The sequence below is a fragment of the Pelobates fuscus genome, chromosome 12 (genome assembly GCF_036172605.1).
Source record: "Pelobates fuscus isolate aPelFus1 chromosome 12, aPelFus1.pri, whole genome shotgun sequence".
In the NCBI taxonomy this organism is placed as follows: Eukaryota; Metazoa; Chordata; class Amphibia; order Anura; family Pelobatidae; genus Pelobates; species Pelobates fuscus.
In genome coordinates, this window is record NC_086328.1 from 62,015,418 (window position 1) to 62,035,144 (window position 19,727).

Sequence of the window (19,727 nt, forward strand, 5' to 3'; positions counted from 1 at the left end):
CCAAATCAGTATGACTTTGTTTCCCTGCTAGCCCTGTGCAGTTTGAACCCCCACAAGACCGCCGGGTCACAGTTTTCTTGCCCTAATGGCAGTCCTGTCTCCAAATCAAGATTTTGCCAAAAGGGAAGACTTTGCCTTCCAGTTTGGGTCTGGCCAGCATTCTATTTTAGATACTTCCAATTCCAAGATTTTGGAATCTTTTTGGAATCTTAACCTACCAACCCTCTGTATTATTGGAAACTTAATTTTTGGGGATTACCGTATATACTCGAGTATAAGCAGAGTTTTTCAGCACATTTTTTGTGCTGAAAACCACCAACTCGGCTTATACTCGAGTCAATAGTCTGTATTATGGCAATTTACATTGCCATAATACAGACAGGGGGCTGGCAGCGAGCGCTTACCTCTCCTGCAGCTCCTGTCAGCTCCCTTCTCCTCCGCGCCGGTCCGTTCAGCACCTCGGTCAGCTCCCAGTGTAAGTCTTGCGAGAGCTGCTGGGTCATAGTGCGGCTCTCGCGAGACTTAGTGTGAGCTGACAGAGGAGATGCACGGACCGGCGCGGAGGAGAAGGGAGCTGACAGGAGCTGCAGGAGAGGTAAGTGCTCTCAGCCAGCCCCCTCTCCCCCCACTGAACTGACAATGCCACTGGACCACCAGGGAGTGAGAGCCCCCCCTCCCTGCCATGTATCAAGCAGGGAGGGGGGACGAAAAAAATAAATATTAATATAATAAAATAAAATAATATTTATAAAATAAAAATAATAACAAAATATTAAAATAATAATTTAAAAATGATTTAAATAATAATTAATAAAAACAATAATCAAAATGCCCACCCCCCACCAACACATACACAAACACACACTGCATCACACACACTCACACTGCATCACACACACTCACACTGCATCACACACACTCACACTGCATCACACACACTCACACTGCATCACACACACTCACACTGCATCACACACACACTCACACTGCACTCACACTCACACACTGCACTCATACACACACACTGCACTCATACACACACACTGCACTCATACACACACACTGCACTCATACACACACACTGCACTCATACACACACTGCACTCATACACACACTGCACTCATACACACAAACTGCATCCATACACACACACTGCATTCATACACACACACTGCATTCATACACACACACTGCATTCATACACACACCCTGCATTCATACACACACCCTGCATTCATACACACACACTGCATTCATACACACACACTGCATTCATACACACACTGCATTCATACACACACTGCACTCACACACACACTGCACATACACACACACTGCACATACACACACACTGCACATACACACACACTGCACATACACACACACTGCACATACACACACACTGCACTCACACACACACTGCACTCACACACACACTGCACTCACACACACACTGCACTCACACACACACACACTGCACACACACACACACTGCACTCACACACACACACACTGCACTCACACACACACACACACACACTGCACTCACACACACACACACACACACACTGCACTCACACACACACACACACACACACACTGCACTCACACACACACACACTGCACTCACACACACACACACTGCACTCACACACACACTGTAAATAAATATTCAATTAACATTTTTTTAAGGATCTAATTTTATTTAGAAATTTACAAGTAGCTGCTGCATTTCCCACCCTAGTCTTATACTCGAGTCAATACGTTTTCCCAGTTTTTTGGGGGTAAAATTAGGGGCCTCGGCTTATATTCGGGTCGGCTTATACTCGAGTATATACGGTATTCAATTTTTGGGATTCTTGAACGATTTTCATTTATATTTAAGTTTGTTTTTTGAACTAAAAGAGTATCAACTGCACACCTGGTAAAATGCACTAATATACGGCAGTTGTTCAAAACACCATTGTATTCAGTGTATAATTATGTTATCATGTGATAAAATATTTAGGCTTGTGCACAAACTGTGTATTTATCAATAGACATTGTATCATCCGAATGCCTGTACCTAAATAAAGAATAAAAAAATACACAAACACATTTGTGTACAAGAATACATATTTATAATTTAGATCAGTACACATATGTTTACAGTAATATACAAAGTTGTGTCCTTGTATGTGTGTGTATATATATATTTATTTTGTGTTTGTGGTTAGATCAATATTTTCTTCAATCTAGTTTTGAAGGAATATTTTCCGTAATAGTAATATTAGTAATTCTCAGCTGGTTTCCTGAATTATAGTTTTTAACACGAAGCACAATCTGCCATGTAATTATAGCTGGAGCTTTTGTGAAAAAAAACAAAAACTTTAGTACATAGTAATCTATGTTGAAAAGAGCCTTTTACACATCTGTTTCTGCTGACGACTGAAAAGTAAACTCTGTTTATAGAGGTTGCCACAAAAAGGGGAAAATTAAAGTTTACTCAAAACTACCATATCTCCTTCAATCAGATGTTACCATGAATAATTTGATTTCTCTAAAACAGCATCCAGAAAAATCTGGTAAAGAATCTGATAGATGGGAGGGGCCTGACCACCATGCTGAATTGGTCGCATGAGAGAAGAGCTCCAGCAATATTTTGACTTTTCAGCCTCCTAAAGTTAATCTTGTACCTACCTAGCGACTTCAACTTGTAAGTCCTATACACAAGGGAATACTGGCTCTGTGGTGAGGCTTCCACAATGTGTTTTAGTCCCTTGGAGGGACATACTTCTATCCAGAAGAGGCCTACCTGGGTGGTGAGTGGAGTGGACGGCCGCGGCCACGCTATCCTGCCCGAATGTACCAGGCCAGACTCGTGAAGCTATGTATGATTTATATGTATGACCTTAAATGTACATAATTAAGCTGGCACATCTACGTTACTCAGTAGTCACCTTCCTCTGACTATGTTTTTATTAATTTCCTCAATTATAAGAATGTGCAGTTTAACCAATACCACGCTAATGTTTTACTTTGCCTATTGATATACTTGCACCTGCTGTTGTGGCAGTGAAAATCTGCTTCTTAACTCACGCACAACCAAAATAAAGAATTTATAAAAAAATAATCTGATATAACGATCTCATTCTGCAAGCATATATTATCATAATCATATGAACTAATACACCTTTTTCTGCATTGTGTACCCTACTGGTCTTTGCAAGAGCAGCCAAAAGATTCCTTTGATTATTTGTTGCTCATCAGAAAATTCTGAACTTTATCTACATACTGGCCTGCATAGTCCCCTAATGTACCCAGATCCCACACTTCTCACATTTCTTTTTTGGTTTTCCTATTCCCCCAGGTGATAAATATGGTAATGTGATACATTTGTATGAACGAGATTGTTCTATCCAGAGAAGACATCAGAAGGTGGTGGAGATCGCTCCTGCTGCACAGCTAGATCCGCAGCTCCGAGATAGGTTGACACATGACTCTGTTAAGTTGGCAAAGCAGGTAAGTGGCTAAACACCGACTTGTATGATGCTAAGGATAGGGCAAAAGAAGTAAAGAGATTTGTATTAATGGATCTTGTTTATGCATATGGTGACACTTGCAAACCAAAGTGATGGACATCAGTTGTTAAAGGAACGTTCTAAGCACCAAAACAATTTTAGCTTAAAGTTGAGACACATCTTCCCAACACAGTTCCTAGTTGAATACATATGACAATGACTTAAATTTCGGGACACAATGTTGATACTGGTGATATTAAAATTGTGGCAGGTTAAAAATGGTTTCCTTTGAAACTCTTTACACTTTTATTGTAGTCATCCCATGAACTGTAGATAAAAATATGGATGTGATTTTTTTTTTAAAAATAAATAAATGAAAACGCCTATGTAAATATATTAGCTGGTAATTTATATTTGGCAAATGCAGTTAATTGTGGCTATTCTACAGAGGATTGCAAAGCTTTTATGATTAGTTACATAAAGGACCACAACCACTCTATCTCAATTAAGTGGTGAAGTGGTTTGGGTGCAGTGACCCTATGGCTTTGTAGAAATGGCAATTTTTATTCTGCATGGTTAAAGCAATATAACTTTGACAGCCATTAGAGGTTCTTGCTCTTCCACGATCGAGTTTGACTCGGTCATGTGATGCTCATTGTCCACACGAGAATCATTTGATTAGATGCACTCACCATACACACACATCTCGTCACCAAAGCTTTTCTAGGAGGACCAGGATTATGTTGTGGGAGGATGCATGAGCGGCAACAGTTTGAGTCTCGGAGCTGGAAGGAAAGCAAATTAAAACTTTTCTTTCCCACTCTGTGTAATATAGGGGTGTTCTTCATCTAAGGACTGAGGATAACATAGCATTATCTGGAACTATGTTTGTAACTCCTTTAAATCGGTGTTCAAACAAAAATACCAGGTGTTGAACTTAAGTACACCATTGGTGTATGAGTGGATACGCTCCAAAAAAGTTAGCTGGAACTATGGGCCTGTGATTGTGACTCTGCTCTCAAGAATTGGCATGTCAGCCTTGTGTGAATGCATGCTAGGCTGCCTGTCAATCATCCAAGTTAACCCACTGAGGGCAGTCATTTAGGGAGCATGGTTTCCCTGTCACTCACAACACTTTTTTGGGAACAGTTCACTGGTGTTTGGACAACCAAATGAACAAACCACAAACTGTCCTGATTTGGTGACGTTGACATTGCACATTTTCAAATAGAGGTAGGCTTAAAGGACCACTCTAGTGCCAGGAAAACATACTCGTTTTCCTGGCACTAGAGTACCCTAAGGGTGCCCCCACCCTCAGGGACCCCCTCCCGCCGGGCTCTGGAGAGAGGAAGGGGTTAAACTTACCTCTTTTTCCAGCGCCGGGCGGGGAGCTTTCCTCCTCCTCTCCATCTTGATCGCGACGTCATCGGCTGAATGCGCATGCGCGGCAGGAGCCGCGCTCGCATTCAGCCGGTCGCATAGGAAAGCATTTACAATGCTTTCCTATGGACGCTTGCGTGCTCTCACTGTGATTTTCACAGTGAGAAGCACGCAAGCGCCTCTAGCGGCTGTCAATGAGACAGCCACTAGAGGATTTGGAGGCTGGATTAACCCTCATTATAAACATAGCAGTTTCTCTGAAACTGCTATGTTTATAAAAAAAAGGGTTAATCCTAGAGGTACCTGGCACCCAGACCACTTCATTAAGCTGAAGTGGTCTGGGTGCCTAGAGTGGTCCTTTAAAGGATACTATAGAACCATCAAAGTAAAATGTAGTTAATTATAAGACTCCACAGTGTTGTGAATCGTACTCACATACACGTAGGAGACCTTGAAATTGTACAAAAATATAAGGTCTCTGGCACTAGTTTATAGTGTACGACTGCAGCTTGGACAACCCAAACTCAATTAGGCCAAATTATTGCTTGGCTGCTCTTCTGAATAAGCAAAGGTGGGTGAATCTAAAGTCTGAATTTATAAACCGAGACACTGGAGGAGCTGGGGAAGCACAGTGTTACACCCTCTATAGCTGGCCATACACACAGGATTGGTGAAGGTTCCTTGTACTTCTCTCCTTGCCAACCCACTTAATTTTCAAATAGACACATATGGGTTGAAACTACTACCTAGAGCACATGCGCCTGCAGTTGGTGTTTACTTTGCATAACAGAAAATCTATCCCTGGCCCTTGCCACTTACCATCAGTATTTGGAAACATTTATCTCAAAATGATGACTCTTATGACTTTAATGAATCATAACTCAGATGCGTAATCCTACATTCTATGTCCATGTTTTGACTTTCCTAAATCAGGCATTTCTCCTATATGTTTAATACAAATAATTTGAAGAGAAGTTTCTCTTATGTGTGGTTGTCAGAGAGGCTGACTTAGGCGAACATTTAGAATCCCATAGGTTACTTTATATTTGGGAGGTGGCGGGGTCCTAAATTTTTGTAGCTTTCAGGAACGGTGTATTAAAAAAACGTTGTAAAAAAGAAAAAAAAGATTAACTTACCTGAAACCGTTCCCATATACATTGAATACGCCATCGATGACAAGGGTACATAATATAACGCATCCCCAAAGCAAGGCATCCCTTCCTAGTGATGTTAGCCCACTGGCTTTTTAATTGAGCATGTGCTGTGGTTACTATGCTTAGGAAAGAACCTACTGTTGGAAGAAAAGCTTATTTTTAAATATTTTTTCCTAATCTATAGACTTGTTGGCACAACTGCTAGCAAAATGTATAGATGGATTTTTATGCTCAATTTGATCTAAGTGATTAAAACATTTTACATTTTCATTGCCACCTTTTGGTTATTCGATAGCTTTATTGCACCGTTGCTTGGATGTTTCCTTAAATTTGAGAGTCTTGAATCTCCTTTCAGTTCCTGTTTTGCCTACCTGGCTTTACAATGTTTTCTCCTTTAGGGCTGCCTAGATTTTGTGTATTATCTTTTATTTCCTTAGTTTCAGTCTATGTTATTTGTGTTTTTTCTTTATATTTGAAAGCTGCGATGTGTAATTTATCTCATATATTAACCACTCATTCTTTGTCTTTAAAGATTTGTCCCTTTATAAATAAATAACGGTCAGCAAAAAAAAAATAAAAAATGGACACTAGTGTCACCTAAATTACTTTAGCTAAATAAAGCAGTTTTAGTGTATAGATCATTCCCCTGCAATTTCACTGTTGAATTCACTGCCATTTAGGAGTTAAATCACTTTGTTTCTGTTTATGCAGCCCTAGCCACACCTCCCCTGGCTATGATTGACAGAGCCTGCATGAAAAAAAATCTGGTTTCACTTTCAAACAGATGTAATTTACCTTAAATAATTGTATCTCAATCTCTAAATTGAACTTTAATCACATACAGGAGGCTCTTGCATGGTCTAGCAAGCTATTAACATAGGAGGGGATAAGAAAATCTTAATTAAACAGAACTTGCAATAAAGAAAGCCTAAATAGGGCTCTCTTTACAGGAAGTGTTTATGGAAGGCTGTGCAAGTCACATGCAGGGAGGTGTGACTAGGGTTCATGAACAAATGGATTTAACTCCTAAATGGCAGATGATTGAGCAGTGAGGCTGCAGGAGCATGTTATTTACACCAAAACTGCTTCATTAAGCTTAAGTTGTTCAGGTGACTATAATGTCCCTTTAATATCTTGCTTTTTGGAGGGTCATGTTTTCAGTGTTTCATATACCCTACTGTTTTCCTAAATTTTAATTGCTGTACAGCATAACCTCACTTCAAGCTCTAACATTTTAAGAATTCCAGATTTATTGTGGCACAGTCATCTTGGTATAAGCCAAGTGTTTAAGAGTTAGCTTTTCTATAATGCTAATTATGAAGTTGTGTCATCCGTATCATGGAGCAGGCGGTACTTTGCTGAGGTTGCTAGTGAATAAAATTATTGTAAGTCTTTGTTCTTGGCTTTTCCATACACTTTTTATAATGGGCAGAGACTTTTCCAACTGCAGAAGATTTAGCTTCAGTGACCAAGGAATGGTTTTAAAAATTATTAGTGAGGTTATGATCGATCTGGTCTTTAAAGAGCATCCAAGTTCTAAGGGCACATTATATGATGATAACGACGTACTTTGGATAGTTAAGCAGTTATTCAACAAGCTTTATTACTATTTTATATGACTTATAAAATCTTAGTTCCAGCAGAGGGCAGCGAAGACACAAAGAGTATAGTATATTTTTGGTTCTTATCTTTAGCTGTACGCTTGAGGAGAATTGTATACTTTTTACATGCGGAGACATGATTTTTCTACAAGCACACTACATATCAAAATAAAGTGGTGCTATCATGGCTTGGGATGCGCACTAAGAAAAGGTTAATAGAGTACTAAAAGGAAAGTTTTTCGATGTCGACTTTTCAATTTTCAGGATTTATTAAAATAGCTCATTAAAATGATGTTTTACTTTCTGCAGATTCATCATGTTTCAATGTTGCCTCTATATTGTCACATGATGAGCTCTTGTCTCAGGGGGGAAAAATAAATCACATTTTAGAAGGTGGCTAGAGAACCGAGTCCTTTCATGACATGTCAGGGCACCACTTGCCCTTGAGGGCAAACATGTTTTATTTAGGCTGCCCCAACTTTGACTTATAATCAAACTTGATATATCATTAACATAAAGCATAAATAATTTAAACCACAAAATGCTTGTTGTTAAATACCCTTTTACCAAACATGGACAAAGGGGCAGAATTTACATTAAAATTCTAGTTAATTTATAAAACAAATGCTGTAGTAGTTATGGTGCCAGGAGTGTCCTGCCCCTCCCCCCCCCCCCCCCCCATATTCTAAGTAGGTATACCATTTAAAAAAGTTTTGACTTCTTACCAGGGTCCTCTTCCCACACCCATTACCATCTCCTGAGAGACAGAAGTTCCTAAGCAGGAGCTTGTGCAAGCTCACCTGAGCTATGCCCTAAGCAGACAATTTCATCCAAAGAGCTAAACTCCTACATTGCATGGATTCGCTCAGAAGAGCTGGGGAACTTCTGGCTCTCAGGCAATGGTAGTGGAGGTGGGTAGCCATGCCTGGTGAAAACCAGATAAGCAGTCCAACCATTCTAAAATTGATTTACTATTTGTAGTGGGTGGGGATGGGTGGTGCCAGGGCATTTTTGACAACATGCTTCTAAGCGTACTTTAGTGGTTATCTTGGATGCAGTATTCCTTTAAAGAGGATCTGTCAAAGTGTCCAGAGGTGCACCTTTATCCACATGTGGTGGGAGTGTCCAGAGGTGCAAACTTATTGGAAGCGGATTGCGGTGTTACTCTGCGACGTTTTCGATAGAGAGGTCACAATAGACCCATGGGTGTTTCTGTTGACAGATCTGTGGAAGACGATAAAGGCAGAGCAACGCCTTCTACATAGGGTGAACCTAGCTGCTAGAAGAGCTCTGGCACAGGTTTGGCTACAGAGGGAGACACAAACAATTTTTGTGGTAATACAAAAAAATTAATGATACATTCCTTATGGATAAATTAACAGCACAGGTATGAGGGACGATGAAGAAGTTGGAAAAGATTTGGGGCCCCTGGATGGCTAGCGCAACGTGTGAATAATCGATAGGTAGATTGGGCTCAGTCCCCCATGTGTACCGCCCATTATACTTCCGGTAAAGATCAGCAGCTGCATACATGCTATCTGGGGACTTTAGGGAACCCCCTAGGAGATGCCAACGACTTAGAGTGCCCCGGAGCACGATTTAACAGGACGCCACGGCATATCCACCTCTCGCAGGCGATGCTCAGGGATTCGCACCCCCTCGTATACCCCCACATACCCCTCATTCCTTCTAATCACTCTTTATGCCCTCTAGGTTAACTGAGGGATTTCTTGCTTTATCTCTATTCTTACCTTCATCTTTTCTATCTGCCACTTACATATTTAAGGCTTACGGTCGCAAACGAAATATAGAGAAGTTGTGCGACCACTTGTGGGTACAATAATACCATTGAGTACTTACAATTGGGATACACTTGCTAATCATGCGATACTCTAATATGCTCTTATAACTGTTTGTATTGTGGTGTACGGTTCACCTTTTTATTTTACAAAAATCGAGACGGGATATCTGCTACTATACGATTCCATACTCTACTTCTCGAAACACGGACGCAGTAGCAATTAAGGATCACTATTGTTAAACTATCACCAGCTGTGCCTTTGCTGAGGTTATGGAAAGGATTATTGAGAATGTGATTGTACAAATGTTTGATTGTACGCAATATTCTTTACTTTGTTTGCATTATATTTGTTCTTCTGTCTCGGAATAAATAAAGAATATAAAAAAAAAATGATCTGTCACTTAATGTTACTAAATTCAAATAGCTAACCTATGGCCTTGATTACATTCTAGCGGATAACTTTTATCTGCTTCCCTTTAATCTGTGTAAATTAATTTATTACCTTCATTAAATACCAATTTATTTATTTGAACAATATTAAGTTTTAAAATAAAATGTAATCAATATTATACGTAGAGTTGAAAATATCTGATTCCGCAATTGTATCAAAGAACACAATCCTCTATAAATTGTCTTGAAAATAGTGACAGGCAAGGTTTTTTTTTTTTTTTTGACCATTTAACCACTAGCAGCCACAGGGCAAATAGTTAAAAAAAAATAAAAAATAAAAAATGTAACAAAAATAGCCTGCAGGTGCAATGTGATATCCTAGGTGGAGGTATGGAAAACGCAATGTCCATCAGCTTATTATATTTAGAAATTCACCCGTTGAACACATGTGGGGAGAGGCACTTTGTCCTTCCCCAACATTATTTTTTAATTAGATGATTTTATTTTGTTTATTTTTATTTTTATTTTTTTTAATGACTAACAGGGTTGGTCATTTCAAAGCACATTTATTAGTGGATAAAAATATTGTCCGAATTCAGGGCGATAATATTCGATCAGATTTTTCTGATAAATTGGAATTGAGCCATCTGTCATGCTAATTTATTAAACCCTTTGTTTCTTTTTAGTTTGTATCAAAATTTGTTAACACTAGCAGTGCTGTACACATGGAACGTGCAAGTATGAAACAATTGGGGAAAGTACAAAGAGCAGAATTTGTCCATTATATGCCTGTGTATGTGTATGCACACAGGCATTTGAGATAGCATGGGATGGCAGCAAAAGAGGTATTTTTCCTTCTTCCTTTCATTTTCATATTAATCTCAGTAAATGCTGAAATAGTATTGAGGACATCCAGCGTCACGCAAAACCCAATAGGAAAGCGAGGGCTGACCTTGGCCATAATGCGTCCTGTGTGAAAAATCTTCACACAGATCCCCCCCAAAATCCTCAACGTTCATGCACCTTCATCCATGTATGTGTGTTTCTATAGAAGATTTTTTAATTAAACGATTTAAAAACAAATATTCATTCCCCCTTCCCTATTGTTACCTTGCAGTGATGGGGGAATTCTGATCCCTGGTGGTCCAGTGTACTGGGAACCTGGTCTGCCTCTTCACCGGATGCAGACTATGAGTAACTGTCTCGGGAGCTCAGACATTTAGAAACATAGAATGTGACGGCAGATAAGAACCATTCGGCCATCTAGTCTGCCCAATTTTCTAAATACTTTAATTAGTCCCTGGTCTTATCTTATAGTTAGGATAGCCTTATGCCTATCCCACGCATGCCTAAACTCCTTTACTGTGTTAGCCTCTACCACTTCAGCTGGAAGGCTATTCCATGCATCCACTACCCTCTCAGTAAAGTAATATTTCCTGATATTATTTTTAAACCTTTGTCCCTCTAATTTAAGACTATGTCCTCTTGTTGCGATAGTTTTTCTTCTTTTAAATATAGTCTCCTCCTTTACTGTGTTGATTCCCTTTATGTATTTAAATGTTTCTTTCATATCCCCCCTGTCTCGTCTTTCCTCCAAGCTATACATGTTAAGATCCTTTAACCTTTCCTGGTAAGTTTTATCCTGCAATCCATGAACCAGTTTAGTAGCCCTTCTCTGAACTCTCTCTAAGGTATCAATATCCTTCTGAAGATACGGTCTCCAGTACTGTGTACAGTACTCCAGGTGATGTCTCACCAGTGTTCTGTACAATACTGCTAATACCTCTCCCTATTCAAGCAAGCATTCTGCTAGCATTTCCTGCTGCTCTATTACATTGTCTGCCTACCTTTTTAAGTCATCAGAAATAATCACCCCTAAATCCCTTTCCTCAGATGTTGAGGTTAGGACTCTATCAAATATTCTGTACTCTGCCCTTGGGGTTTTACGTCCAAGATGCATTATCTTGCACTTATCCACATTAAATGTCAGTTGCCACAACTCTGACCATTTTTCTAGTCTACCTAAATCATTTGCCATTTGGCGTATCCCTCCTGGAACATCAACCCTGTTACATAACTTAGTATCAGCAGCAAAAATACATACCTTACCATCAAGACCTTCTGCAATATCACTAATAAAAATATTAAAGAGAATGGATCCAAGTACAGATCCCTGAGGTACCCCACTGGTGACAAGCCCAAGCTTCGAATATACTCCATTGACTACAATCTTCTGTTGCCTGTCACTCAGCCACTGCCTTACCCATTCAACAATATTGGAATCCAAACTCAAAGATTGCAGTTTATTGATAAGCCTTCTATGTGCAACAGTGTCAAAAGCCTTACTGAAATCTAGATAAGAAATGTCTACTGCACCACCCTGATCTATAATTTTAGTTACCCAATCAAAAAAATCAATAAGATTAGTTTGCCATGATCTCCCTGAAGTAAACCCATGTTGTCTCTGATCTTGAAATCCATGTGTTTTTAGATGTTCAACAATCCTATCCCTTAACATGGTTTCCATCACTTTCCCCACTACTGAAGAAAGGCTTACTGGCCTATAGTTGCCCGACTCCTCCCTATTACCTTTCTTGTGAATGGGCACAACATTCGCTAACTTCCAATCTTCTGGGACTACTCCTGTTAATGATTGGTTAAATAAATCTGTTAAGGGTTTTGCTAGTACACCACTAAGCTCTTTTAATAGCTTTGGGTGTATTCCATTAGGTCCCATTGACTTATTTGTCTTTACTTTTGACAGTTGAAATAGAACCTCTTCCTCAGTGTCAGAACTTTCCTGTGGTAAGCCGCTGCAGGGCAGATACTTATGGTCAGCCAACTGAAGTGCAGGCCAGGGGTGCAATACAGAGGGGCAGACTAAGTGTGTCACATAAAACTGTTACAGGAAGACAGACAGACAAAGACACACACACACACTCAGTTCCAGGTAGACAGTCACACACTCACTCCGTAACAGAGGGAGCAGGGCTCTATAGGGGACTATAGTGCAAGGAAAACAACTTTATTTTCCTAGCACTAGAGTTTCCCTTTAAGTGATCTGAACTTGTTTTATGCAATTCCTCAGTCATCACTGTTTTGTAAGTGAAAAATGGAAGAATATCTGTTATCGTCCCTTGGTTATAATATTTAAGTGAGCAAGTTCTTCTTCTGTGCTTTTAATAGCTGCTTTTTGCAACACATATTTCCTCTTGGAATGCTCAATGAGCAGAACATAGCGGGAGATGCAAGGAGAAAATAAATTAAGTCTTTTGTTTATAAGCACTTGAAATCTTATAGGAAAAATTCATATCTGACTAGAGTGTTTTGCTTGCTTGCTTATTTGTTTTGGGTTTTTTTTTTGTCCATAAGGTTACAGTGATAAGAATATTGTACATCACATGTATAAACTATTTGGTTGACCTCTTTTCCAAGGTTGCATGTGGGCAGAGAAAATATTTGTGTGTAACCCATTTAAATTCAGCACTCATAGCCTTTTTATAAGTGCCTTGTGATTGAATTAGGACTGCAATATAACTCCATTTTTCTTTTATTAGAGCAATTTGTAAACACTGTTAAAAGGAATTGACTTGCATGAGTCCCAGCTGCCCTTATGTTATCATGTGGGTTTTGGAGGTGATCCAGGGAGCTGGAGGTTTGCATTTTTTTTCCTTTTCAGTGGCAGAGAAAAGGCATCAGCAAGACTGACATAATCTGCTGACTAGTAACAAAGACTGGCTCCCACAGAATATCATGCATGTAAGCCCTCCACCCCAAACTGATACATTTCTGTATAAACTTTTTTTTTTTTTTTTTATCGGACTAAAAGATTGTGCTGGGTAAGTGCTGCTTCAGTGACTCTTTGAGGAATAGGGCATTTCAAATATTGGTTACATATTATCTCATCAGTTCTTACACAACTAGTTTGCAAGCCATTATGCCTTTTTGTAACACTATAGTCATCCAGACCACTTCATATCAATGAAGTGGTCTTGGTGCAGTGTCCATGTCTTTTTAATCCTGTAATGTAAAACATTGCAGTTCTTGAGAAACAAGCTTTCCCTGTGGTCCAGTGGGGCTTCAGTCATCTCTCTGCTCTGCTCCCTAGAGCACTGTTTAATGATGCCGGGCCTGGGATGGTGTCATATTCCAGCTCCCGGCATCACTGGAGGGCACGCAAGGGAGCAGAGCAGGGAGGTTACAGCTCCCTCGCATGCCTGCCCGTCTGCCTCAATCCACAAGGAGCCTTGAGCCGCTCGTCCACCCGCCGATGCTCTTCCTGAGCAGACTGGCCGACAGCACACATGCCCGCCCATGCTCTTCCTGAGCATATCGGCTGACCACCCGCACGCATGCTCTTGCTGAGCTGACCACCGACCGCGCACACGCCCATGCTCTTTGAGCCGGCTGCCCACCTCCACTCATAGGCAGCCGACCACCTTTGGGGCTGAATTGGCCAACAAATCCCAAGCGCCAGGACACAAATCCTCATCGCCATGGCGACCTGATGCCTGGGAATCGTTGAGCCCTGTTGTAGCGGAGTAGAGGTATAATGCTCAGTGCTCAGTGTGCACCTTCCTATCACTCCGGCCGGGCACCGCGGACCGCACAGCTACAGGGGAGGGGAGGTGAGAAGCTGCAGCCGCCTGAGGCTCTTAAGAGAGCGCTCAGGCGGCTGCAGCATTAAAGGGGCACAGCAGCTCGGCCACGCTACAGGGGAGGGGGTAAAAAGAGAGTGGGGGGTTAAAAAGAGAGTGGGGGGGGGTTAAAAGAGGGAGGGGGTAAAAATAGAGAGGGAGGGGGAGTAAGAAGAGAGTGAGTAAGAAGAGGGTGGGAGTAAGAAGGGGGTAAGAAGACGGGGAGGGGGGGTAAGAAGAGGGGGAGGGGGGAGTAAGAGGAGGGCAATTGCCCCCTCCCCTGTTCGCAGGCACCATGAGGGCAGCCGGCAGGGGAGGGAGGAAGAGAGGACCCGGGAGCTCAGCCTGCAGCTCCTCTGGGTCCTTCTTGCGCGAGCACAGATCGTTGCCGCGGTTACCACGGCAACGTTACGGCTCTTGCGAGAGTAAACTCTAGCCCTGGAGCTACGGGCTAGAGTTCACTCTCAACACTGCGACCACCAGGGATTCCTGGTGGTCGCAGTGGTGAGAGTGAACTCTAGCCCCATAAACACACTGCCCCCACACACCATACACATTCACACACTGCCCCCCATACACACACACACTGCCCCCACACACACCTTACACATTTACACACATTGCCTCACACACACACATACACTGCCCACCCATACACACACAGCCCCCCATACTAACATTGCCACACACATACACAGCCCCCTCATACACACATTGCCCCACACACCCTACACATTCACCCACTACACCCACTCACACACACTGAACCTTTCACACACACTGCACCCCTTACACATTGCACCACTGCTCCTATACCCTACTACAGCCTCATATCCCAGCAGATCCCAGGTAAGTTGTCAAACTGTTCTTAAACGGTTTGACTACTTTCTCTGGGAGGGGGGCCCGGCCCTCCTGGCACCATAACGACTACACAGAGCAGTAGTGGTTATTGTGCATGGAGTATTTCTTTAAATAATCTACAAGTTCCCCAGTAGCCAGCAAGCCAGCCAGCCCACAGGCCAGCCAGCCAGCCCACAGGCCACCAGTTGGGCTTACATCCAGCAAGCCCACAGCCTGCCAACCGCAGCCAGCAAGCCACAGCCTGCCAGCCAGCAAGCCGCAGGCAGCAAGCCCACAGCCTGCCAGCCGCAGCCAGCAAGCCCACAGCCTGCCAGTCGCAGCCAGCAAGCCCACAGCCTGCCGGCAGTAGCCAGTAAGCCCACAGCCTGCCGGCAGTAGCCAGTAAGCCCACAGCCTGCCGGCAGTAGCCAGTAAGCCCACAGCCTGCCAGCCGCAGCCAGTAAGCCCACAGCCTTCCAGCAAGCCCAGAGACTGCCAGCCAGCAACAGTTATTAAGGTAAGAGGAGCCAACTTGGCCTAGGTATCAGCGAGCTATGTTGTGTTGCTATATTGTGAATAGGAACCAGAGTGTTGGAGAGACCCCCCTCCAGGCCCCATTAGACTCCATTGTAGTCTCTAATGGGACCTGGAGGAAATTCTTTTTAACACACTCTCTAAAGGACACTGAGATAGCCTCTGCTAGAATGCTCCCCCCTCCATGGCCCATTAGCCCTCAATTGTAGTCTCTACTGGGGCTGGAGGCGACTGTTTCCAGCAGGGACACTGAGATGGCCTCTGTTAGAAAGACCCCCTTCCAAGCCTATTAGACTCCATTGTAGTCTCTAATAGGGCCTGGAGGGGATTCTTTCTAACACACTCTCTAAAGGACACTGAGATAGCCTCTGCTAGAAAGACCCCCCTCCATGGCCCATTAGCCCTCAATTGTAGTCTCTACTGGGGCCTTGAAGGGATTATTGCACTTTTGTTCCTTGTGTCTAAAGATTGTGTAGGGTGTGGCTGGAGGCGGTGCATGGAGGCGGGACATGGGTGGCGCTTGCTGCGGAGTATAGGTGGGGCCTGTAAGGGGGCCCTTGATTTATTTTGCCCGGGGGCCCTGAGGGTTCTCAGTCCGCCCCTACACATATATATACACACACACACACACACGGCTCTTGCACTCCAACTCAAAAATTTAATATCTGGTGCTCTGGTCACATAATAGCCAATATTGCACAAGTATACCGGCACTCCAGGATTTAGTAGATAAATCTTCTTTATTCAAGTAGATCCAAGTGGTCGACGTTTCAGCCCCTGAACAGAGCTTTTATCAGGACATCTCAAACATACATTACAGTAAATAGCTTTTAAATAGGACAAACTATTTGCATATCAGACTGATCCCACCAAAAAGAGCAGTCCAGATCCGAAATGCTGGGAAGCTCCCTTTGCATGAGAAATATAGCAAACCTGGGACGATTGTTACAGCCTTGTTGGGCCTTTTCTGTGAAATGTAGCCAATACTCCTCTAGGCAAAGTTAGCAGACATGGAGTCTGGATTAACTTTTTACTTTGGGGAGTGCAAACTAAAAGAGGGACCAAAATAAATGTCCACTTTCAATAGTTTTTTTTTTTATCTCTAATGGAAATTAGCAAGGCTGTTATTTTTTCCCCCAGGAATGGTGGCAACCCTAATGTCCAGAAATTCTGCCTGCACAAAGCCTTTTTGAAATTACTATTTTAAAATCTTTTAGGCTAGACAAGTAAATTATTTCATTAAAATACAGTAAAAAATGTCCACTTGTACATATCCTTACCAACCTAACCCCTTAACCCCTCCCCCCCCCCCCAAAAAAAAGTATCTGAAGACGTTTCACAATGTGTCTTTGGCCCTTGGGTTAAATCTCATAATGAGCAATTTAATTTACCCTGCAAGTACAAGTACTGACATAAAAAATACATTTATGGACGATCAATGCTAATAAGTGTAAGTCCAGTAACATTCCTATGCTACAGCAAAAGGGCTTTTACATTTAGGAATAGGAGATAGAAACAAGACTACCTGTGTGTCCTCATATTATTTGACTACTGTGTAAAGTACATCTATTGCATATATATATATAAATTACTATTGTAACAATAATAAAGCTTTGCATTTTTCCCATACTGTACCGATTCAGGCTGCACCCTCCCTACAGTATACAAAACTTTTCAACCTTTTTTTATGCACATGTTTTTGAAGCATCAGAAAAAAATGGATCAGTAATAGACACTTAAATACACAGAATAGCAACATACATTGTAAATCTACATGTATGTATGTAGTGGGGAATGTGGTGCGACTAAGAGTAAGGAGACTACCCCAATTCTCCCCCCAATAATGACAAACAACAAATATTGGATGAAACAGGCCACAGCATTTATTAAACTTACAACTGTAGGACTCATCCGAACTTTATTATTTTTCTTTAATTCAAATATAAATAAACACATAAATATATACATATACATACCATAATTAACATATACATTACACTTATTGCCCTACAGCCTCCAACTTAAATAACCGTCCTTGCCAACGAACTTAACCAGGTGCCTATGCACCAAAACTTTTTCCCACTGGTGTCTCGCCTCCCCCCTCGCCTCCCGTCCAAACCAAATATTCCCATCATCTTAAATGCTCTACCACCAGCCGGCTTTTTGCTCGGTGGGCACGTCCTATTCGGGGGCGGCTTGGCCAGCAAGCAGAGCGGATGCCTGAAAGCTGAGCTTCTGTGCGAACTACCGATAATCTACAATATCAGCAAAAATCGAGCTAAATATTAAATCGGGGGGGGCGGGGCCTGACTGCCATGGAGGGAAGACGTGCCTAAATGAAGCTCCTGACTAAGCTATGAAAAAAGGCTAAAAAGGCACCTCCAAACCTCATGAAACTGCACATACTGACCCTAAGCGACGACCTGGTACTCAGTCCACACGGTGAACCGGTGATGCGGACCGTACACGGACGACAGGCAACAGGCTATACCCGCGGAGACATGTGGCCGAGTTCCAAGTCCGGAGTGACCCGAGAGCTGCGTGCCACACGCGAGTACCCCGCAACCCCCCCCTATGGACGGGTGGGGGTGATCCCGGTCCACTACTGGGAGTCCTCCAAGTCATGGCAGGCTCAAAGAAACCCGCCGGAGGGCCGAGAGACTCACTAAAGATGGCGGCGACCACGCGGCTTGTCGGCAGCCAAGACGAACAGGGATATGCGGCTAGGCATCTTTCAAGATTTCTGGCGTAAACTACAGGAAAAGATGCTCCATCCAGCCCAGACCCACTCGGCTACCGAACTGCCATGGAAGCGACTGCCGGACTCACAGCACATACACACGGGGCCTGCACTACAACAAGCTACAAAAGGGTGGCAAAGCAAACCACACCTGAACAAACAAGCAGGAATGAGGGACACAAGTCGTACTCGCCCATGGCCTGCCTCACGATCACAAGCCACGATAACAGGCATTGTCTGCAGGATCCCGGCTAGGCCTAGAGGTCTGCCTCCGGACCCAAAGCTTTCCCCACAGCGGCAGAAGTGCGGCACCCGTAAGCTACGACGGACCACCCAGAACCTCTATTACCACATTGAGGCAAACATCGTGGGCCGCCCACAATGCCTTCCCAGGCCGAAGACCACATGGAGTCAATCTCTCACTTTTCCCGAGAGTAGCGGTAACCGGGAAACCAAAATGGCTAGCTGAGGCCTGCAAGCGACGAAGGAGGGGAGAGACGGCCGCTCTCTCAGCCAACGAATCAGAGAACCAGACCCGTGGGCACCCTATCCCCCCCCCCCCAGAACCGGAGGGGGTTATCCCGGTTCGACTTCAAGAAGCTACACCCGGGCACTGAACCCTATGAGAGAAACAAGCGGGCAGAGAGGCGAGGCACGGCCTCGTAAAATGGCCGTCGCCACGTGCGCTCATAACGAGGAAAGACCCGACCTCTAAACCAGGCTGGAGGCTATACTGTCCGCGTTCTGGGAGAAACTGGCAGCCAAGGAGCAACAAGCAGAGGCACTCAGAATGGCCACAGACTCACCGACGGCTCGGCCGACAAACCCCCACCGCAAACGCACACTCCCTCCCATAGCCTGAGCCAGAAACTGGCGCCAACATGGACGGGGCTCCCGGCAGGCCCGCAGACCCACACGACTGACCTCACCACAAATGGGGCACCGCCGGAACCGCCGCCCTGACCACTCCAACCCACAACCCTGGCAAGCAAAGGGGACCCTCCGGGCCCTTCACTCAACCCAGTGACGAGAATCGGCAGCACCACAGAGACTCCAGCAAAGCACTCCAGGCTTTCTCCGACTACCCAACGCGGACTCTACCCCTTCCTTAGCCATGCTGCTGAACTTTCCGGCAACACAGACGACCGT

At 43.3% G+C, this 19,727-nt stretch overlaps 1 protein-coding gene across 3 annotated transcripts in view; it reads left to right on the forward strand.

Moving 5' to 3' along the window:
* PC (pyruvate carboxylase) overlaps positions 1 to 19,727 on the forward strand; it is a 629,184-nt gene that overhangs the window by 230,274 nt on the left and 379,183 nt on the right. For all 3 annotated transcript variants that reach the window (XM_063437445.1, XM_063437446.1, XM_063437447.1), the window contains one exon: positions 3,351 to 3,502. In XM_063437445.1, coding sequence (XP_063293515.1) covers positions 3,351 to 3,502 — 152 coding nt within the window. The remainder of the gene's footprint in view (positions 1 to 3,350; positions 3,503 to 19,727) is intronic.